Below are 23,496 nucleotides of genomic sequence, written 5' to 3' on the forward strand. Positions count from 1 at the left end.
CTTTCCTCTTAATAAAACCCACAAGAAGCTGACCAGGCTTCGTCATCTTTACTGGAGAGAGGAGCACAAGGGCTGTCGAAATCTCCTTGCTCACATAAGCTCTGTGACAGTCTCCCTGTGGGACATGGGTGGGATGGGGGGGGGACCCTGCCCAGCCCCACACAGGATCCAAGCCTTGGCCTCCAGGTTTTCACAGTCAGCTCACGCCGAAAGCTCACCAAGACTTGCCCTTCCTTTTCCATGTCACCAGCGGCAAATGGTCTTTTATCTGCTGCTCTCAGAAAGGTCAGGGTTGGCTTTTTCACCCAAGAACTGCTCACTCTTCCGAGGGGGAGAATTCCTTCTCTGACTTTGTGGCTCCTCCTCTTTGTTCATCACAAGCTGGAAGTGGGGTCATGAGTCCTGAGCCCCCCTGGAGCAGGGATGTGGAAGATGAATCTGCTCCCGGTACATTTGTAGGCAGAATATGCAGTGCTGGAGAAGTTGTGGGAATTAACGGAGAGATCCAAAACTTGAATTATTAAATACGCTATCTGGTTGTAATGTCTGGTTGTAAATCCCTTCCTTCACAGCTCTCTGTGTCTGGAATTCTAACAGGGTGATGCTATCAGGACTCTGCACAGACAGCGACTCGGGAGCCAATGTAAGGCAACCGTCTCAACTCTGCTTTTCTTTTGTCCTCAGAGTTCCCGGTCTTCCACCATGAATCCTGTTTACAGCCCCGTCCAACCTGGGGCTCCCTACGGAAACCCGAAGAACATGGCCTATACAGGTAGGACAGGGCTTGTGGCTTTTCCTGAATGTCTTTGTGCTGTGGTGCTTAATCCCTTAATGAGGGAGAAAGATTTCCCATCGGGGAGCTGGACGGGAACGTGACTGGCAGGAAAAACCCTTCAGCAAAGCCAGTGCAGCAAGGGTGGTGAGAAGAGTTGGAGCTGAACTCATGCAAAGAGGATGCCCTGGAAATCCTAAGGAAAAGGGTCCAAAAGGGTTTTCTTTAGATTAACAAACATGCAACCGGGTGCTGGAACAGTCAGCTGGAGGGCTCCCCTCAGGAGCTGAGCTGAGCTTTCTTCAGGAGCTGCACTGGGGTGCACATATGCTGGAATAATTCAGCTGTGGAAATGAGAATCCCACAGCCAAGAGCCCCTTGTTTGGAGAACATTCAGTTGTTGTGATAGGTGATGACTTAAGCTACATTACAGATTGATTTTTTTTAATTTCAAGTTCTGCTGTGGTTGAGTTAATCTTATGTGGTTGAGCAAATCTGATGTCTGTTTGAAACTTTCTTTAGAACTGAATTGTCTAGAAATGTCAGCATTAATACTCAAAAAAGGCCAGTTTTGAGATATGTTTACCATAATTGTGTAACTAGTGGGGAACTAAAGTGTACTGATATGGAAAGAATTCAGCTGGGAGAGAAATGGTGCTTTGGAAAAAGAAAATCCCAGTTCAGGTGTATCTGGTTTTCCCCATGGATTATGTTCACCTTGACTTGCTTTGATCTTGTAACTCCTTCACAAAATCAGCTCCGGAAAACTCCTTTTTATACCATTTTGGGGAATATAACCAGCTATTGGGTGTCATGTTGTGTTAGGGCTTCCTACTTGGTATTTGCGTTGTCAGTTGGATGTGTTGACTTTCGCCTAATGTGTAGAATTATTTGGGAATGTGCTTTTGTGAAGAAGAGTGGTCACCAGCAAATGGGAATAAACATAAAATACTCTCAGCTACTTTGTGCATGGAATATTCTTGTTGAGTTTGGCAGCTCTTCCAGCTGGTGGATCAGTGGGGCTGTGAGGACAGGGATTGCAGGGCAGAGAGTTCCTCAAAAGCATTTTGCCCCATTTTTATTCATCCTTTCTTTTTCCCATTCCAATTTATGCAGCTGCTTTGTTGTAGCTTGGGGGAACTTTGGTCTCACAGTCAAAGCACGAGAGGCTTGAAAAAAACAATCTCTGTGAAAAAGTCTCTTCAAAAATCTCCCCATTGTGAGAGGACTGTGGACTCCAGCAGCGCTTGGGTGATAGAACAAGCTCATAAGTGCAGTTATTTTCCTGCTCTGGAAATAACAGGAATTTTGTGGCTTTCCAGCACAAGAGGCTACTTCTCTCCCACTTTACTTTGATTTTTTTGGCATGTGCTTAAAGCTCCACCTTAATATCCATTCAATTTACATTTCTGTATCTGCTTTCATACAATCCTGGGTGTCTTAGAAGCTGTTTTCTGGCACTTGATAAAATTATTTAATTTAGATATTGAGGTGCAGATTGGTCAGAATTTTGACCTTGACCTTTCTAGAAGAATTTTAGAGGGACAGTTCTGCTTTAGATGAAGGAATTAATGGAATTCCAGAATGGTTTAGGTAGGAAGAGACTATAAGGCTCATCTGATTCCATCTTCTGCAGTGGGCAGGGACACCTTCCATAGACCAGGTTGCTCCAAGCCCCGTCCAACCTGGGCTTGAACACATGAATTCTGCAGGATTTCATTTGGAAAGTGCCAACAGTGATGGGATGTTGTCTTCTACAATAACTTGCTGGTTGATCACTGTGAAGTTCCTACTGTGCCCTTAACTCTGTAAAATTTGACTTGGCCAACTTGTGCCAGCTCTGATCCATGCAGGGATCAGGAGGAGGTGGCCCCCAGGCACTGGTTTCATCACATACCATCCTTCAGACATTTGTCTTCCAGAATTTGTGGTAAATGTACAGCAATCAGTGGTGGATATGCAGGATAATCTTGGAGGAAAAAGTTGGAGGCACATCAGACTGAAAAAATGAAAACAAGGTCCTCAGTTGCGTCAATGGTAAAACAAGGAAACAAATGTAGGACAGAGCAGCAGGAATATTCCTGCTGCATTGTTCCATTGCCCAGGTGGAAGGTAAGGAGTCAATGGGTTGAACCCTTACAGTGAAGTCCCAAAATAGAAGTTAAAAAAACATTCAACGGAAGAGCTTTTTTTTTTTTCTTTTCTTTTTTTTTTTCTTTTTTTTTTTCTTTTTTTTTTTTTTTCTTTTTCTTTTTTTCTTTTTTTTTTTTTTTTTCTGGGCAAATAGTATTACCAACCCTTTTAAATCTGAGTTTGTTTGAATATGTAATGAAAGACCCAAAGTTCTATAGTGAATGAGGAGGAGAAAATTTAAATTTTATCCTCTGCAGAGAAAAAATAGGCAACTCCTGAGGGTGGTCTGGGCAGCTGTGAAAAGAGCTATGGAATAAAACTTAGGTGGGATAGAGGCAGAAAGAAAGCAGTAATAGTAATCAGGATACTGGCAGGTTGAATTCTATGCTTTTGTGGGGAGTTTTTTTGTGCTAAATGTGAATGCTTTATACTACTTAATATTTTGTTTATTATTTTTATTTATATGATAGCTTTAGGCTGAAGTAATGAGTTCTAATCTGATTTTCATCTCATTCTGACTTCTGTGCTGTTTTCTGGCAGAGTAGGGAGAGAGGTCCATTGCAAGATAAATAATCCAATTTTTTCTGCCAGATTGGCTCTTAGGGAAAATAGGAAATCCTTGAGTTAGGGAGAATGGGAAATCCTTGGCACGTACTCAAGTACTTGATGAACCGTCCGCTTATTCAGATTCTTGATTTTTCCATTTTGATCTTCCTTAATGGAAATGTGAAGGATAGTTATTTCCTAAATAATTTTTCAAATATGTTCTGGATTAGCTGGATTTTTATGAGAAATAATAATTAAGTTTAAAAAAGGAAGTTTTAAAATACAGCTGCTTGGTGAGATAAAATCAGAATCATTCAACTCATAGGAGAAATGCTTATGAAAACAATCCCTGTGTTTGAACTAAGGAATTTATTAAGCATTGGTGGCTTCTCCTGTGTCTCATTTTTGGGGTCCTTAGAACTCCCAGATCTGTTGAATTGCACTTTCCTTCCTGTTTTTCCTTGGAAACTGAAAGAGGAGGAGAATAACTTCTGCAGGCAGTGTTTCCTGCTGCTGGATGAGCAGCTATTGAGCTGAGGGAAGGTAACACAGGAAGAATATTCTGGCTGCAGACAGAGCTGCATCTGCCCAATGCCAGGTTTGTGCTCCAAGTCCTGGCTCCTTGTGCCCAGCTGGTGACGGCTTCCACTCCGCTAATTCCGTGGATTTTGGAACATCAGCAGCAGTGTTTCAGCGTTGTTTACTGTTTAATTAAACCAGACTGTAATTAAGTTGGATCTTCATGTAAGCTGTTGTTTTAATTGAGGCTAATTTTAAAATGTATTTAAAGCCTCCAATTTGCTTTTTTGTTCTTGGTCGAATTCACTTTACCTGCCCTAGATGGGAGCTGCTGAAGTACCTAGTTTTGCTTTGCCACGTTACCCTTCTCGTTTCCTTGCACCCACTCCAGGAAGGCACCAGTGCTGCAGTAAATAGATTAGCCCATTGGTGTGGAATCAGGGATGAAGAATCAGTCTCTCCTGGAGCTTATTTGACTTCAAGCGTGAAACTATAAAGTGTTTGTGATAGCTCACACCGTTTTCCCTCTCCCTACCAGGAGCTGATTAATATGCTGATAAGATGCTGTGATTCATGAACCTCTGCTAGGCTGACTCTGTGTTCGGCGGAGTTATTCCTAAATAATAAATGGTAATAAAATCCAAGAGCCCAAAGATGCAGAGCCAGTTGGGAAATCTCCAAGGGATTTGTGTCATGTCGCTCCAGTGCACGGCATTTCTCAGGTCGTGCTGCAGCAGCGCCTGCTCGGGAGAGATGCTCACAGAATCCTGGAATCGTTTCTGGAAGGGACCTCCCGCTATCCCAGCCTGCTCCTTGCCCAGTACAGCCTGTCCTTGGGCACTTCCAAGGATCCAGGGGCAGCCACAGCTTCTCTGGGCACCCTGTGCCAGAGCCCCACCACCCTCACAGGGAACAATTCCTTCACAACATCCCATCCATCCCTGCTCTCTTGGAAGCCATTCCCTCTTGTCTTGTCTCCAGCTCTCCTGGAGCCCCTTTAGGGCCTGGAAGGAACTCTGAGGTCTCCCTGGAGCCTTCTTTTTCTTCTCCAGGTGAACACCCCCAGCTCTCCCAGCCTGGCTCCAGAGCAGACAGACACTTTCCCTGCATAAGACCCCTTTGTGCACCTGAAGAGCAAGACGTTTCCCTGAGTTGGGCTGTTTGCAGCACTCCCAAGTTGAAAATTCCCAAGTTTTGTCATTTTTTCTTCCCCAAGGTGAAACCACAACATTTGTGTGGACATAATGATGAACAGAGGGAATCTGTTCCCTCCAGCCATTGGTTTTGTTGGCAGGACAGGAGGTGAAGGATTCTCACGTGTGTTCCTGTCCTAATCCCTGTCATTTGTATTCATTGTTGAACCTCAGACACAACTGCACATGTGAGGAGTGACCTCATTTACTCCTGATTGTTCCTTTTATTTATTGTGATGTTGGAAGTCGGTGGCCTTCAATGTTGTAGAAGACAGAAGGATGTTCCCACAGGACTTCTGCTGTCAGCTTTTAATCCTCCTTTGCATATTCTCTGTGGGACAAAGATAATTCTAGGCATGATTTCTGCCTTCCTTATTAGCTTACAATTATAATTTGGCTGTATTATTCTCTGGAAATGCTGGGCCTTTGATGGCAGATCAGCTCTTTGGCCAGACAAACCAGGTTCTTTCACAACTAACTGCTCTGTGAAAGGGGATGAACTTTATATTTTTTCTCTTTCTTTTTGCCATTCTTCAGCATTTTCATGGGGAGCACTGAGGAACACGAGGCAAATGGCAGGGTTGAGGTGCTCTCTCCTTAGATCTCCTTCTGCTCTAAGATGTGCATGCACATCAGCCCCTTCCATTGATTGGGAAATGCCACTCCTGGATTTAATTAGGTGATCCATCGCTTACCGGGTCTGTAAAACAGGAATTCTAAACCGTGTTCAGGGTGTTGAATTGATTTCAGGGTGATTAAAAATGTATGAAGTGGATACAGTGAATATTTTTCCTCTGGCGTTTCTTCATGTTTATTAATTGATGTGTATAGAGAAGACAGGAAAATCCTACTTGACTGGGAGAAGAATGAGCTGTGACTTGTGTAGGCTTTCATTGTTTTTATGTTTAAATGCATGATTTTCATATGGGAATACTTCCAAACAACTTGCTGAATTCCTCACTGTTGGAAGCTGCTGAGTTTCAGCACTGAGATCAACGATGGATAAATCACTATCTACCCAATGAATTAACTCAGGGAACTTCTTGAGGTTGTAAAAAGCATAAAACCACCAAGGGAAGGAGGGAGGAGTAGTTTTTTGTTTGGGAGAAGGAAGCAGAAGGGTTTGGGTCAGACTAGGGATGTTTGTGAGTGGCAGAAGTGGCTCAGGGTACTGATGGAATCATCATCGCTGGATTTGTTCCAAAGCCATGTGGATGTGGCACCTGGGGACCTGGTGGCCTTGGCAGTGCTGGGGAACAATTGGACTCAATGGTGTTGGAGGGCTTTTCCATCCTTAATGACTCTGTGTTTCTAAAATAATTCATGACATTCACTCAGCTTGTTTGGAGATTGGTCCAACTGATGCTAGCCTTCCAAGGAGTTCATAAAAACTTTGGGAAACATCTCTCACTCCTTGTTTTGTAACTGTTCGGAGAAGGTTTTACAGGCTTTTGAGTCCCTCTGTGTTGTGAAGAAACAGAATAATCTCAGACCTTAAAAGCAAACAAAACTCATGTTGTGCTTTCCCAAATGACCTCATTGTGGGCCTTCTCCTCCTCCAGGCTCGGGTGAGTCCATGCAACTGGCTTATTTCTGCCTCATTTCTTGGCTGCAGTATTGATTTTGATTTTTCCTTGTGGTGGAAAAGAAACAGAAAGATTAAATGGCTTGAAGAGGGCTGGGGGAAAATTATGAGCAAAAAGCATAGGTGGGGAAAAAAAAAAGAAAGATGGCCTTGGAAATATGTTTTGAAGAGAAAAGTGCTCCATTTAAAGAAAATAAAATGTGAACAGAGAATTTTTTTGTGTCTCAATTGCTTTTATAGAGTACAGGCACATCTTGTTAAGTTCTTCACTCACCTGGGGAAAAGTGAAGCTTTATTTTTAAGCATGAGCCCTCCCAGATTTCTGTCTTAAATTGCATACAGACAAATTCTCACCAGTGCTTTTGGCTTTTAAGTACACATTCAGTATTAAAATTAATAACTGAAAGGGTTTTTTGTTGTCTTCTTTCTTAATGTGTGTATATCAGAGAATGAAATTGGGTTTGGGAGGCTTATTAATTTCTAGTGTGTTTCTGAGCCATCTCCTTTTTCTTTGTTTTAGCCATGATTATTTGTTTTCCATTTAAAACTACTTTTTCTATATGTTCCCTTCACTTCCATGTCCTTTCCTAAGTTCCTCTTACTCTGGTCCCGAACAAGGAGCCTCTGTGTAGGAAGTCAAAATCACATTGGCCATTTCAGCATCACAGAATCACTGAAGCTGGAAAAGAGCTTTAATGTGATCCAAGTCCAGATGTTCCCTAGCACTGCCAAAGCCACCACTGCCCCTTGTCCCCAAGTGCCACGTCCACATGGCTTTTAAATCCCTCCAGGGATGCAGAATTTGGGAACCTCTGCCACAGGCTCCACAGAGCTGGAGTGTGACCTTGTCATTCTGTGAGTTGGAGATGGGGGTTCACTAAACCAGGATGGAAACATCTCCTGGCCCTGGCACCCCACATTTTAGGAAATCTCTCATCCAGAGTTAAAATCTCACCCAGTCTAAAATCCAGGCTTTTTCCTGTATATTTCTTTCTGCCACTTGCAGCTCAAATTCATATGCTGGCTTGTTTTTCTCCATACATGTTTGCACCCCACACATTCAATACCTCTTAAATCCCCAGGTGCTTCAATTAAATGATTGCAAATAAGCTCCAAGGCTGCCTTGTGATCCGTTGAAAACCCTTAATATTTGCTGTCTTTCCTTCCCCCCACACCTTTTTTTTTTTCATCTTGCACAGCAAATAAGTGGTCAGATCCTTGTTATGTTTTTTCAGGCTGAAGGTAATGAATTAAAATTTAGTGGCTTGACTTCTGCAAAAATGTTTTTAGATTAAATATTGAGTTTTTCTTCCCTCCTGGTGCACAATTATTTCTCACACCGGGAGCAGTCAATGTGATCCAGCACAGAGGTTTGTACAGACAGAAACGTGAGCTGGCCCAGGCTTGGAAAAGACTTTTATAAGCTTCAGAAATAATTCCCTGTTTTGTACCAGATCTGTTAATTACTGGGTCTGTTTTCCTACTGTGCTTTATACCTAATATCTTATTTCTAATTTAATGGGGATCAGCTTTCCTGAAGTGGAGCGGTCGAGCTTATTAATCACAGAATACCAAAATGGTTTGGGTTGGGAGGGACCTTAAGATCATCCAGTTGCAGATCTGTTTTGCTGTTCTGTTTCATTAGACTTAGCCTGGTGTGAAGCCAAAATCAGGTGTTGCTTATATGCATATGCATTAATATACTTATTTTAAAGTGTGTGTAGCTTCCCTTCCCTCTCCCTGTGCTTGCTGGCACTCAGCCTCATTTCATCTGATGCAGTACTGGGCTAGAATTTTAATGTCTCTGCGGCCAGTGATGATTTATTAGATCCCAAAGCCCTGGCTCTGAGTGCAGGAAGAAAATATTGCAGCAGTGAGCTGCCTTGGCACTGCTCGAATAAATGAGTCCTGAAAGACTCTTTAGTGTTGCAGCCTTTTTTTCCCCTTCTCCTCCCCTCACCCCCACCACTACTTTCCCCGCCCGGACCCCTGGATTTCTGCTGAGGGTGAGAAGTGCTCGTTTCTTTGAGGGGAATTGCCATCTCCGGGTCGTTTTACAGGAATGTATTTGTCAACAGCCTCATCATATAAAGCCATTTGAATTCCCAGAATGAGCTGCAATCCTTCATCTGGGAAAAATTCAGCTTTTGTGGCAGGGTGCAAGGCTTGGGCTCCAGGTGATGAACTGGTAGTACACAGGGAAGATCACAGAATTCCAGGATGGTTTGGGTGGGAAGGGACCTTAAAGGTTCTACCCTCTGCCATGGGCAGGCACACCTTCCACTATCCCAACTTGCTCCAAACCCCATCCAGCCTGGCTTTGGACATTTCCAGGGATCCAGGGGCAGCCACAGCTTCTCTGGGCACTCTGTGTCAGGACCTCACCACCCTTACAGGGAGGAATTCCTTCCCAGTATTCCATCCAGCCCTGTCCTCTGGCAGTGAGAAGCCATTCCCTGTGTCCTGTCCCTCCATCCCTTGTCCCCAGTCCCTCTCCAGCTCTCCTGGAGCCCCTTCAGGCCCTGGCAGGGGCTCTGAGCTCTCCCTGGAGCCTTCTCCTCTCCAGGTGAGCACCCCCAGCCCTCCCAGCCTGTCCCCAGAGCAGAGGGGCTCCAGCCCTGCAGCAGCTCTGGAGCCTCCTCTGGAACTGCTCCAGCAGAGCCTTTTCATACCTGTTCCGAGGTCCTGTCTTAGCAGTGGCCTGAGGAAAGAAAGCCAGGACTTCAGTATTCCCAGGAGCAAGAGCAGTGTGTGACCACCACCCCTGTGCTGGGTGTGCTCCTCTCCAAAGCCACTCCCCAGCCCCTCCATAAGAGAACTGTCAGCCCAGCAGCCCTTCCTGGGAGCAGCTCTGAGTAGTTTCACTTCATCAACAAAATATTTTTCAGGAAGAAGTAGAATAAAGAAGTTGGGCTGAAAAGGTGAGCTCTCAGAAGACTGGGAGCAATAAAGGGGAGGGTTTGGGAGGAGAGGTAATAAGCTAAACTTCGGAGCTTATAGTTAAAAAATTCACTTTAGTAAGAAACCAAAGGAAATGTCTATGCTTGATTTGTTGCCGTCTATTTACGCTTAAAGATGACATTTTTGTGCCTCATCATTAGAGACCTCGTGTTTGGCAGCAAAGAGCATCCATCTCCGGGGAGAAGAGGTTGATTCTGTGGCATTCCCAGGAGATGCAAAGCACATGGTGACTGTAAATGAAATCACATAGGGGAAAACCTTGATACAGATGAATAATAAAGAGTTTCATTCAGAAAGATGAATGTGTTTAGGCATTTGAACTTCTGTTTACATCTAGTTCTTTTTATTTCAACTTAGGAACTCTGTTGAGGTGAAGACCATTCTGTGCTGTGCTGAAGGTGAAGAGGAGTGTGTTCTGTGCAGACATTCTGTTGCCAGAATAATCTTTCTCTCCCCTTAAAACAGTTAAGGAAACAGTAGTATAATGGACTATCACAGTAATTTCAGGGTGAGCAGAGCAATTTTCCACAAAAATAACAATTATGTTGTCATCAAACAAGGCATGGTTTGCTCTGAGCCCATTAATATAATTGAGGGTCTTATTGAATGTACAAGCAGCAGGTTGGTCACTTATACCCAACACCCCCAGCTCTCCCAGCCTGGCTCCAGAGCACAGAGACTCCAGCCCCTGGAGCATCCTCTGGGCTGGAAATTTAGATTATTTTCCCCTAGTTTGGGCATCTTGAAAAACTGGACATTCTGTGATATTTAATATGCTGTGAGCACTGATTTGAGAAGAGATTCTCAAGAGAAGTCAAGATGGGACTTGAGTCACAAAATCCCAGAATGGTTTGGGTTGGAAGGGACATTAAAACCTCTCCAGTCCCACCCCTGCAATGGGCAGGGACACCTTCCACTGTCCCAGGCTGCTCCAAGCCCCATCCAGCCTGGCCTTGGAGACTTCCAGGGATCCAGGGGCAGCCCCAGCTTCTCTGGGCACCCTGTGCCAGGGCCCCACCACCCTCATAGCCAAGAATTCCTACCGAATATCCTTCATCTGTTGAAGGATTTTTATCCCTGGGTTTTTTTCACTCCTGTTGGTGCTTCACTTTGGCTGTGGAGTTTTAAATTTTTCTTTTAATCCTCACAGTCCTTTATCCCTCCCTTTCTTCTCCCAAGCTCTCTCGTTCCTTGCAGGCACTAACGTGGAATTCTCCCATGGAAGATGCTGGATCCATTATGAATAAAGATGAAGTGGAAGTAGAATGCTTTCCCATTAATTTAAAACTTTGGTTATCATGACAACAGGTTACAACTCTCTTCATTGCCATGACAATCTCCTGCAAAATTGTTAAAATGCTGGCTTATGGTTATTTTTAGTTTGTCCTCTATTCCCATGGAGACCAACTTTTCCTTGAAGTGTTTGATGCTTTGTGCTTGGAGCCTTTAATGAGCCCCACAGAAGTCTGGAAGTCAGGAAAGGCAGAGGCCTCCGAGGTCAACCCATCCATCAGCCTTGAGGGATGCTCGGTGCAGTGGCTCTGCTGCTGCTTTTGTTGTATTGTGGGCACTTCTTTTTTATTATTATTATCTTCTCTTGTGTGATTTTTAACATTTACATTTCCTGTAGTGCCCGAGCTCTCGTATTCTTTGCCTATGATCCTATTTTTTATTGTATTCTTCGCATATCACCCTATTTTTTTTTTTTTTGCATGAAATTCTGTCTGAAAACTTCACATTCTGCACAGGCCACTGGGAAAACAAATCTACACGGGGAAAATGAGAAACTATAGAGGAGCTTGAACAGCATATATAAAGTGGTAATTTTTAGTTGCTGGGTTGTTTTGGGAAAAAAAAAAAAAAGCCACATGGAAATTAACTTTTCTGTCTGTCAATTTACCAAGAACTTTTATTGGAGTAATATTTGCCCAATCAGCAGAACATTTACTGGCTTATAGTTAATATATTACAGATTAATAAAATATTACAAATCACCTCAAGTAAATAGGGAAATCAAACTACTTTACCATCCTCCTTTGTCCATGGGCTTTTTTTTTCCCCAAGTCCTTTTGTAAGGTGGCTGAGACTATGTAGGGTTTTTATTTTTATCCATCACACCCTGAGTGAGGGTTTTCACTGAGCTGGGGAATTTTTTCAGCACTTAATAACTGTTAGAGTTGTTTGGTAGTTTCTTAGAGATGTTGAATTGTTGTGTCATTAATACCAGCTGAGCTCCACTCAACCTTCCACTCTCCCAGGTTGCTCCAAGCCTCATCCAACCTGGCCTTGGACACTTCAGGGATGGGGCAGCCACAGCCACTCATACAGATAATATTTCTATCAATAATTTTAAACCTCTAGAGAGGCTCAGGAGCTTATCACTGATGGTAAAAATCTCTTTATAAATGGTGTAAAATCTTTCTCTCTCTGGGATGATGAAATCCTTTTGCTGTTCGGGTGACTCTGAATCTTTTTACAGCTGATAAGATCAATCAGAAGAGTTTTTAACACCTCTTGCTTGCCAAATCTCAATGCTCATCAGAGTCCTTTTGCTCTCTGTTGTGTCTGAGTTTGCATTTTCCATGCAGAATCCAAATAAAACATGATTTCTGCATAACACAGCCCTCATCTCTAGGACTGTAAAGGTTATTTTGGCAGCAGGATTTCCTGGGAAGTTTGATGGCTCAGTTCTACTCTGCAGATATAAGGGAGAGTATGAAATATGGTGGATTTTCGTAGCGCTAACAGTGGTGGTAAGATTTTTATCAGGATGTTGCTCAGCATCCTGTGAGATGCAAGGAAGAGAAATCCTGATGCTGATGCTGGAGCACTTAATTGAAATAAAAATCAATAAATCCCTTTAATTTTTTTTTTTTGTACTGCTACTTGTAGAGGACATGGCATAATTACCCTGATTTTATGCTGATGTTGATTGTGAGGTGTGTGGCTGTATTGAAGTGTTCCCACAGAATTCTGGCTGTGTGCTGTTCCCAGAATAATTCCTTTGCCCTTTCCATGTGTGGTAAAGAGGGCATTTAGCTTTCCCCAATCATTATTTTATTCTAATGGCTGTTAATTGGTAATAAAGGTTATAGCTAATATATGTAAGGTATTGATAACACTGCTTATATTTTTTGGACAGAGTGGGTTTTGTTCCTTGGATTTTTGTTCTTTTCACAGGATTGCAAGGAATAGAATAGAACAGAACAGAATAGACCATTACTGTTGGAAGGGATCTCTAACAATCATCTCATCCATCTGCCTGCCTAATTCAGGGCTGATCATGTTATTAAGGGCATTATTATTTGGTTTTTATTTGCATAGCTATGACCAGGGAATTAATTTTATGAGACAGTGTTGGTTACAAAATCCACCATGATCAGTTCTTTCTCCAACTTTGGGACCAGCAGCCACAGGAAAGTGCAATGAGAAAACTCCAGGCATGGAAAAATGGGGTTTCTTTCCAATTGCACGTAGCAGAAAATTCTGGAGGTAATGTGATTTTGGAAGGAAGGGGGAAATTTTCAGATTTTCCTATGGGAATCGCCCAGAGAAACTGTGGCTGCCCATCCCTGGGAATGTTAAAGGCTATGTTGGACACAGCTCAAAGCAACCTGACCTAGCAGAAGGTCCCTTCCAATCCAAACCATTCCAGGATTTTGTAACTTCTCCTAAGTGCAGATCTTAGTCCAATGCCTTTAGGAGTAAACAAAAACACAGGAACAAAAAAAATCTGTGCAAAATTTTTACACACCCAGGAGATTTTCTCTCTGTGATGATATACCCCAAAAATCAGGCTTGGTTTAATCAGCCTATTTTGATATTTTAGCAAAAAATTACACTGCATGGGATTTCCAACTCTAGGAGATGTTTCCCATCCTTGTTTTTAACTGAATTTGGGATCAGGTCTCCCAAGGCGTCTTGAAGAAGCTCAGAATGAGGAGCAGCATTTTCACTTTTATTTTTAGGGGGAAATTTTCTTCTTGCACCAGGAAGACACAAAGTACCCTAAATTTCTGTGTATGTCCCTGTTTGAGGAAAGGAGCCTGTATTCCTGTGGAAAAAAAAAGTCTTCAGGATCATAGCCTGGTGTAAAAGAGTGGGAAGAACTGGTGTGCAGGCAAAGGGAAATTCCGGAGGCGTTTGTGTTAAGCTCGGGATCAAATCCTGCTGGGCACTGACTCAACTGCCATCGATCCATCCCCTTGTTTGCCTTCCAGCTCTCACATTAAGCAATGGTTAAACCATCCCTGGGGCTCCCTTGACTAATTGACCGCTCAAGGTGGTCCAGGTGCTTCTCGGCAGGTCCATCTGGCAGCAGCTCCAACCCATCTGGCCCTGCTCTGGCCTTGGAGAAACCTCTCCTGGGAAGTTCATCCCAAAATCATTGCTTTCGGAAGTGTTTAAGGAACAAAGTGAGGTACTGCAACAAGCAGGAATTCCTGTCAGTCTGCAGGTCTGGAATGGCTTTGACTGTGAATAAAAGCACGAGGAACAACATGAGCAAACGTTACCTATTGGAAGAGCCTGGCTCGTGGATATTTAGGAAGTGTGGATGTTAAGGCTTCAGAGCAACTTTCCAAAGTAAATGCAAGCTAGTCACCTTCAAAAGGCAGGGAATGTCACCCTTCATTTCTCTATCCATGTTGGCCAAGCAGGAGGACTTGGCATTCTCCGGAATGGGGAGATTTGATGGATGGCAGGACTTGTAATGCTGTTGGCAAGCAGTGCAAGTTCCATAAGATTTGGCAACGTTAGAGTCTTTTATTTTATTATTCCCTATTTTTTAGAGGAATCTTTCAGTTCTCTCTGGCTCCTGGTGTAAATCAAGAGCCACAGGAAGGTGTCCAGGTATTTCCATGCATGACACACATTCCATTTCCCCAGTTTACTGATCCTGTCACTAACCGTGAGCCTTTCCTGCTGTCAATCCCAACACATTTTTCCAGTGAACCAAGGTCATTCTGACCCTTCAGTTGAAGAAAGGACCTGCCCACAGTTTAAAATCAATACTGAGGGTGAGCTTATTTTTAGAAATGAGGTGAAGCTGTGACCCCAAGCACCCACAGGTCTGTCCCTGCCTTTGCTGTGTGTAGCTGGGATGACGCTCTGGCTGGGTTTCCTTCCAGCATCGCCCTCGTTATTCCCGAGTGCCTTCAGCTCATCTGTCCTGGAGGCAGATTTATTCAGCTCGTGTGAGCCCCTGTATAATCATCCTTAGCTCTGCATTGATGTGCTGAGCAAGTGAAACTGGTTAATGAGAAGAGGAGAAAGGAATCTCTTTTTGTCCATGCAATGCTCTTGTTCCTGGAAGCGGAGGGGAATAATTAACATTCCAGCCAGGAAGCCAGTTCCTTCGGCAATGCCTATTGATGGAACGTGAGGGATACAGGTGAACTAATTCCAACCAGCCACAGGCTTGATGTTTAGCTCTGCCTTTGTTATATAACAAGTTTTTAGGGCTTCAAAAAAACCCCATTTCTGAGCAGAAATGACCTTCAACGAATGGTTGAAATAAGAACACCGACGTCCCTTTGGTTACTGGTGCACAAACTCATCACTTACATAAACAGGACAAAGGCTTTCATCTCCTTTTGAAGGTATTTGCATACTTATTGAGGCTCGCAGTGCCTTTTTCTTTGGGATCTCACTGATCTGAAAGTGAAGGACACACATGGCTGGAAAACCCACCAGGTTTCCCTGAGGTTCACATCAAACTCGGTTGTTAGTCCTTGAGGTGGGACAAAGTGGCAAAATTCAGCTTTGCTGTGAAACCATTAAACCAGGAACTTCTTGGTATTTCTATGCATTTTTTCCTTGTTGTTCAACAACCTTTAAAGTATTTTTTTTCACCTATATCCCTTGTTACTCTTTAAAAGAAAACCATTGGGCTTTGAAAATAATTTTGCTGTAGGTTCATTGAAATTCCTTTTTCTGTATGGGATTTCAGCCGTGCTGAATGGCACACGACCATCACAGTTAGACTGATCAACAAAAATGACACCTTAAAAAGTTCTTCTGAGACAAATGGTGCTGCACACTCAGAGAAGGTGTTTGGAGAAGTGGTTCTACATTGTTCCCTTTGTTTATGCCATTAACCCTGTCCATAGGGTGGTTTTGTGGCTGAAGGTGAAGCAGGAACCAAGATCTTTCATGCTGCAGTGGTGCAGGCTGTCCTTGCTCATCCTGGATGGAATAGCCAGCAGCAGTTTTGAGTGCTCATATTAAAAACCCCGCAGACAAACCCCAAAACATTGCAGTTTTGTTGACCACATCTTGCCAGGATGGGAATTGTCCAGGCTGCAGGATGAGGAAGCTGCTATGGACAGCAAGGGGTGCCGTAGTTACATTGCACAATGCACGTGAACATGGGCTATTGCAGTAATTAATGTTAAATGGTGGCCTGTAATTATAATCCAGTAATATTCCCAGCAGAAACCTTTGTGTGGAAGCTGCGAGGAGCTGTTCTGCATTGGTGACTTGGAAGTAGCTGGAAGAAATTCAAAACATCTCCATATAAATTACATTTTGGTCATGTCTGCTCATCCCCAGGGCTTTGCAGGCACAGGTTCCCCTCCTTGACTCCTCCTCGCTCTGAGACCACTTTGTCAGCTCATCTTTCCCTTCTCCCATCCCCACCAGTGGGATTTTCCTCATGGACAAGAGCAAGTTGGGAGCAGGTTGGGCTCTGCTCCCAGGGAACAGGGACAGGATGAGAGGGAACGGCCTCAAGCTGTGCCAGGGGAGGCTCAGGTTGGATATTAAGGAGAAATTCTTCAGGGAAAGGTCTGTACATTCCTGGCACAGCTGCCCTGGGCAGTGTGGAGTCCCCATTCCTGGAGGGATTGTAGTGGTTCCCCTAAACCTCAGGATATTTTGTGATTGTACATTTCTATAAAACCTCATTTTTAAGCCTGGTCCCAGGTCTTGCTTTGTACTGCTCCAGCACTCTGTGGTGGCGTGCAGGGATGAGGTAAAATCCTTGGCATTAATGTGTGCCCCCCACAAAACATTCAGGCAGTTTTGGAAGAAAACTCCACACTTCCCTTGCACATGAACCATATGAAATTTTCAGCAAACATTTGCCTGATTTTAAGCATTTACCTCTTTTTTTTTAAATCATTGGCAAATTTATGTCAGAATGTCAGGGCTGCATCTGATTTAAAGCAGGCTTGAACTTGGTGCATATCATTAAAAAAAATGAAATGTTTATGGATTCCCATCTGTTTGACTGGAATACACCTGGCTTTTGGGACTAGACACATGCTGTGCCTAAATCCAAGGCTTTAGAGATAAAACATGACACCGGGATGCCTGACTAATCTCCTGGAGGGATGCTGCTCGGATAAGATAAGGAACTTGTTGGGAATGGTTATTATTGTCTGGGGGAGGGAGCTGGCAGGCCACAGGCTGCCAGAAACACCTGATAAGGTCCTGCAAATGTGGCACCCACAGCTCCTGCCCTGTTGGCATCCCTGCTGGCCTATCAGAAGATAAACCAACATCTCTGATTGCAAGCAATCCCAAAGGACAGCAGTGCTTCCCTGGATTTTGTTCCTGATGGAGGGACTCCCTGCAAGGGCAGGTGGGGAGTTGGCAGGAGTTTTCCTTTGCAGACAATTCCAGGAAAATCAGAATGAGCTGTTGTGGGGATGATATTTACGTTCCTGTTCCTTCCTAACGCTCCTCTGCAGCAGTTTCAGGGGGCTCAGCCTTGCAGGTATTATTCCCTCCAGTTCCATATCCACGCTGACATTCTCCTTATCTTTTAATCCCATTGACTGATTTTTTTTTTCCATTTTTCCCCCTCTATGCTTGTGGATTTACATCATCTTTTATAAATATTATATAAAACACAATTTTTTTTTTTCTGCATGAGCAAATAGGATTCTCTGAAGAACAGGGCACGACATCATTTTAAAATTGAAATAGAGCGTTGAAATTTGGCATTTTTTCCTTTAAAAACATTTCAGGTGTGTTCAGCAGGATGTAGAAAAAAACAGGAAAATATATCACAGGGTAAAAAAGAAATCTTTGTGATCATGATGATTTTGGGAGGAAAAAGAACGATATTTTTAATGGGTAAATAAATGTGTTTTAATTCCAGGCTATTGAATAATTGGTGCCTGTAGTTGTTCCTAAACCCCAGAGGGCTTAGGAAAATCCCTCTCCACCTCCTTCAGCTGCTTTAGCAGCTTTTCCAGGCCTTCCTCAAAGTCTTAGCTCAGGGCTGGGGTTCTTGCAGCTCCCCACTTTGTCCCAGTTCAGCCCAGTTCTTTTCCTGCCTATTCAACTCAGGATGTGACAATAATGTTGCATTTCATTTGGCAAATAAACTGAAAACATAATAACAATTCCATTCTGTTTAAGGAATAATTAATATTTATTCTTGCCTCAACACCCCATTTGCCTGCCAGCCAGTCTGCTTGAGTTTAATACAAATTATTTCATTCAACTCCAAATGTTTCATTTCATTCATTTATGAGGAAATTAAAGGAAGTGAAGAGGGAAGAGAGTTGCTAATTTTCATAGAATCACAGATTCCCAGAATGGTTCCTGCTCTTTTTTGGGTTAACACTGGAACAGGACCAGAGTCCAAATGAATGTGCAGAAAGTTCAGTCCTCAGGATGTTTTTTCATTTGTCCCATAAATTTGAAGCAGAATCAGTGGATAATTCAGGTTGGAAAGGACCTCTGGAAACCCTCAGGTCCAGCTGAGGTCAGGTTGGTCAGAGCCTTGTCCAGTGGACAGAAGTCAAGGAAGTTTTCCACTGCTTGGAGCTGCACTTTTTTGGCAGGTTTTCAGGTTTTGCTGAAGGAAGTTCTCCTGGCTCTGTTGCCAGGTTTTGAAAGCACAGGACTTCCAGAGGATCCAGGATGTTGTCCAGCTGTAGTTGGATGTGTGCACTTGTATATATGGAGCCCCTCTGCTCTGGGGACAGGCTGGGAGAGCTGGGGGTGCTCACCTGGAGAGGAGAAGGCTCCAGGGAGAGCTCAGAGCCCCTGCCAGGGCCTAAAGGGGCTCCAGGAGAGCTGGAGAGGGACTGGGGACAAGGGATGGAGGGACAAGAAAAGAGGGAATGGAACTGGAATAGTGTGAGCTCTGGTAATCAAAGTGCAGCACTTCAAAACTGGCCACATTTCCTTCTCCATGGCTGGACCAAAAGCTTCATTTTAGTCCTTACAAATACACAGTTCTTCCTTTTCCTTATAAATTTCCTTGGAAAATTTTATGGCTTTTATGGGCAGACTCAGCATCCTTTCCTGCAATAGCCATCTACACACGGGTTTGCTTGATTTACTTTTTGTGTTCTTTTGTTGTTTGGTTTTTTTTAATTATTTCCCCAAAGTTTGCAGAATCTATGAACACAAAGCTTTTGCAGCTGGTGCCACTTTTTCAATGGATTTCCACATCCTCCCAAATTTAGGGGGATGAGTCACCTGGCAGGAAGAGGAAAGGAGTTGCAGTGCTGTCTCATCCCAAACACATCCTCATTCATACCAATGCCTTGGGATGCTGCACGTTGTGTGTGGGGAACATTTGCTTTGTTTTGTTTTCCAAGGATGTGCAATTAGTGGGGATACAAAAAGCTGCCGCTTCCCAGAGTCTCTGGGGTAGCAAATGAAAGAGCAACAGCTGGCAGAAGGTGGGGATTGTAGTCGTGGAACTGTTTCAGTTGGAAAAGACACTTAAAGCTCATCTCATTCTACCCTCTGCCATGGGCAGGGACACCTCCCACTATCCCAGGGGTGCTCCAAGCCCCATCCAACTTGGCCTTGGACACTGCCCAAGATCCAGGGGCAACCACAGCTGCTCTGGGCACCCTGTGCCAGGGCCTCACAGGAGGAATTCCTTCCCAATATCCTATTTATCCCTGCTCTCTGGCAGTGTGAGTCCATTCCCTGTGTCCTGTCCCTCCATCCCTTGTCCCCAGTCCCTCTCCAGCTCTCCTGGAGCCCCTTTAGGCCCTGGCAGGGGCTCTGAGCTCTCCCTGGAGCCTTCTCCTCTCCAGGTGAGCACCCCCAGCTCTCCCAGCCTGTCCCCAGAGCAGAGGGGCTCCAGCCCTGCAGCAGCTCCGGGGTCTCCTCTGGATTCTCTCCAGCAGCTCCAGGTCCTTGTGCTGCTGGCCCAGGGCTGGGGCAGCTCTGCAGGTGGGGTCTCACCTGAGCACAGAGGCAGAATCCCCCTCCCCTGCTGCCCACGCTGGGGGATCAGCCTGGGACATGGGTGGTTCTGGGCTGCGGGGAATAAAGAAAGGAAAAAAAGCTGCAAGAATAGCAGATTTTTTTCCCAGAGCCACCTCAGCTCTTTTGTTGGGACCCATCTCTGCTCTCTAGCAGAGCAGCCTTCTCCCAAGAGCACTGCCCAACATTTTCTTACCTTAACTCAGTCCAAGGCACATTTTCTGCATAACAGGGTGAATCAGGGCATCACTCAGCAAAATCCTAGCTCAGTTTTCTTCCTGGAACGTGTACTTGGTCTTGCAGTTGAGCTCATCTGGACTTCAATTTCCTGATTAATGATATTCTTCCTAGGAAGCAAAGTATAAATCCAAGAAAACAGATGATGGTCATATCATATCCCTGTGCTGTCTGTCCCAAGTAGGACAAGGAAGGCTGGATCAGTGCACTGTGATATTCTCTTGTGTGAAATTTTGCCCAAATTAAGAATCATGAGGGAGTTCTGTCTGCTCCTGTTAAAAATGCACATCCAGGGTAGTGGTGAACGTGACCCTGTCAGCTTCCAGCTTTTCCTTCCTCACCTGTGCATATTCTCCTTATTCTTCATTTTCACAAGGTGAAATGGAAAATGAAATGAGCAAATTCAGGAGTCTAATTTCACTGGAACAGGTGATACTGATGCACACAGGTGACATCTTTGGTTTTCTAACCAGATTCCTTCTGCATATTCAACTTCTTGCTTATGACTGAACCTTTGGGAAGCAAAGACCTGCTTGAATATTCATGGCATTAGTCCTTGGAACACCCTGAACTTGCATACCTAATCAGGTGATATATTTACCTTCTTAATCCCTCCTGACCTTCTTCCCTATGTAAATGAGACAATTTGAAAGCATCTACTTCAGCACTGGGTAGGAGATTCAGCTGATTCCTCTTACAGTAATTGGAGTGCCTCTTCCCAAAGTTTCTGGGAAAAAATCTTCAATCTTAAATCTCACTTGGCTGTGCTATGCCCTTGACCACTAATAAATTAGTTTTAGCTCATTTCTGTTTCCTTTGAAAGGAACCTGCATCCACATTTTTGGATTCAATCAAAAGTCTGCACAAATTCCACCTAAAGAGTGATAGAAAATGGCTTTAAAGTATTTTCTGACAGGTGAGAGACCAGCTCTCAATCATACATCTTTTTTAGCTCTTTCCTTTTAATTCTTTTTGAAACACTGAGAGATTGTTCCAGTTTCCCTGGACATCCCAAATGCCTTATTTATTATCACAGGATGGTTTGAGTTGAGAGGGACCTTAAAGCTCATGGGCAGGGACACTTTCCACTATCCCAGCTTGCTCCAAGCCCCATCCAGCCTGGCTTTGGACATTTCCAGGGACCAGGGGCAGACACCGCTTCTCTGGGCACCCTTTGTCATGCCCTGCCCACCCTCATGGGGAAGAATTCATTTCCAATCTCCCATCCATCCCTGCCCTCTGGCAGTGGGAAGCCATTCCCTGTGTCCTGTCCCTCCATCCCTTGTCCCCAGTCCCTCTCCAGCTCTCCTGGAGCCCCTTTAGGCCCTGCAAGGAACTCTCAGGTCTCTGTGGAGCTTCTCTTCTTATGGCTGAACATCTCCAGTTCACTATCTTAATTTTAGTAAGTAAATAATATAAATTAAAAAAAAAAAAAAACAACAAAACTGTAAAAATACAAACAGGAGACAAAATAGTTGTGGAATGATTGGTGCATGCTGAGATTTGGACTAAAAATGCCACATCTCAACCTACTTCAGGCAAGGTGTCACTGTCATGGAGAATGAATTCAGCCCTGACACTGATTTGATTATCCACTCCAATAAAACAGGTTATTAACTTGCACAGGTTAGAGGTGGTTGTAAGAGAGGGGTACTGTAGGAACTGCAGCACTTCCTTCTTTTGCTCTCTCCTGAGGGGAAATTGGAAACTGGAGTCACTTTTTGGTGCCCTTAATCATGAGGATACCCCTGAACTTGGGTACCTTGTTGCTCAGATGCGGCTGCTGATGTGACAGAGCTTTGTTGCCAGCAGTACCTGAAACTGTGTTGGGAGCATCTTCTCTATAAAATAGCCCTGGAATCTTTGGGGGTTGGGAAAGCCCTCCAAGACCATGGAATCCAACCATTCCCCCAGCCCTGCCAAGGCCACCACTGACCCAGGTCCCCAAGTGCCACGTCCACACAGCTTTGAAGTCCTTCCAGGAATGGGGACTCACCACTGCCCTTAGCAGCTGTGCCAGAGCTGGACAACCCTTTCACTGAAGGAATTTTCCCTGATATCCAACCTAAACTTCCCCTGGAGGGAACTTGAGGAGATTTTTTTTGTCCTATCCCTTGTTTCCTGGGAGCACAGCTGTCCCCCCCAGCTGCACCCTCCTCGGGGAGCTGTAGATTGGAATTCGCTTCCCTGTTATCCTGTCAGTGTTGTACTTCATTCCAAGAGATGATCACCAGTCAGTGACCAGCTGTAATTTTTTACTGAAAAAAGCAGAGATTCCTTGAGCTAGGGAGGGATAAATTCCATGAAAGGAGCCGGTGTCACCCGAGATGGTTGTTCTGTTCACCCCGAGCAAGCTGGGTGTTTATCAATGCAACCACAGAGAATTCAGGGTGATGCATAAAGGGAATGTTTGTTGAAAAAGTGGAAATGAGAATCATTAAGACAGGTCAACAGGCTTCTGAGATGGATCTTAGGGGCCTGGTTTGAGGATGTGAAGAGAGGTAAAACGGGAGGTGGAAGTTTGGAAGGAAGATAAAGCACTGAAGTTGCAAAAAGCTAAATGAGGTAATTTGTGCCATTTATAAAAACTTCTGTGCTGTTGCAGAAGCTTTGGGAGGACTTTCTGATTCTGCTGAAGCTCTTCAGATCTTCACTTTCATGTTCTTTTTGATAATCTCCTTATCTTTTGATTTACCAACACCAAAAGGTTCTTGCCAAGCTGTTTGAAACCATAAAGAAAGAAGTTGCTCTGTTTATTGACCTCTACTTGAAAGCTGGAAACCGTACTTCGATTTTTCAGATGTTTTCCTCATTTCACATCTTATGTTATTATAAACATTTCTCTTTCAAGCATGGGACAGGCTGAGAGCTGAAGAATTGCCAGGCTGGAGCAGGTCCTCAGAGTGCACATGGTTTCTTCTCTCTGTGGCAGGAGCCTGGAAGTGTCCAAGGTCCGTCCCAGAATGATTTGGGTTGGAAAGGACCTTAATGCTCATCCAGTCCCGCTTCCTGCCATGGGCAGGGACACCTTCCACTGTCCCAGGTTGCTCCAAGACCCATGCAGCCTGGACTTGGACACTTCCAGGGATCCAGTGGCAGCCACAGCTTCTCTGGGCACCCTGTGCTAGGGCCTCCTCATCCTCCCGGGGAACAATTAATTCCCAATATCCCATCTAACCCTGCCCTCTGGCAGTGGGAAGCCATTTTCCTCGGTCCTGTCCCTCCATGCCTTGTGCCAAGTCCCTCTCCAGCTTTCTTTGGAGTGTTTTCCCCAATATTTATTATTTTACACCTGTCACAAGTGGATTTTGTTGCTTGTCTTTCTGTTTATTCACCAACTTTGTGCAGATGTTTTTTCCCCTTAT

General features: G+C 44.2%; 1 protein-coding gene across 5 annotated transcripts in view; it reads left to right on the forward strand.

Annotated features, from left to right (window-relative positions):
• Positions 1 to 23,496, forward strand: part of FAM168A (family with sequence similarity 168 member A) — a 131,150-nt gene that overhangs the window by 66,565 nt on the left and 41,089 nt on the right. For all 5 annotated transcript variants that reach the window (XR_010746067.1, XM_066340794.1, XM_066340792.1 and 2 more), the window contains one exon: positions 685 to 772. Coding sequence is in view for 4 of the 5 variants with exons in the window: in XM_066340794.1 (XP_066196891.1) it covers positions 703 to 772 (70 nt within the window). In the remaining variant the exon portion in view is untranslated. The remainder of the gene's footprint in view (positions 1 to 684; positions 773 to 23,496) is intronic.

This window comes from Sylvia atricapilla, chromosome 2, assembly GCF_009819655.1.
Source record: "Sylvia atricapilla isolate bSylAtr1 chromosome 2, bSylAtr1.pri, whole genome shotgun sequence".
NCBI lineage: Eukaryota > Metazoa > Chordata > Aves > Passeriformes > Sylviidae > Sylvia > Sylvia atricapilla.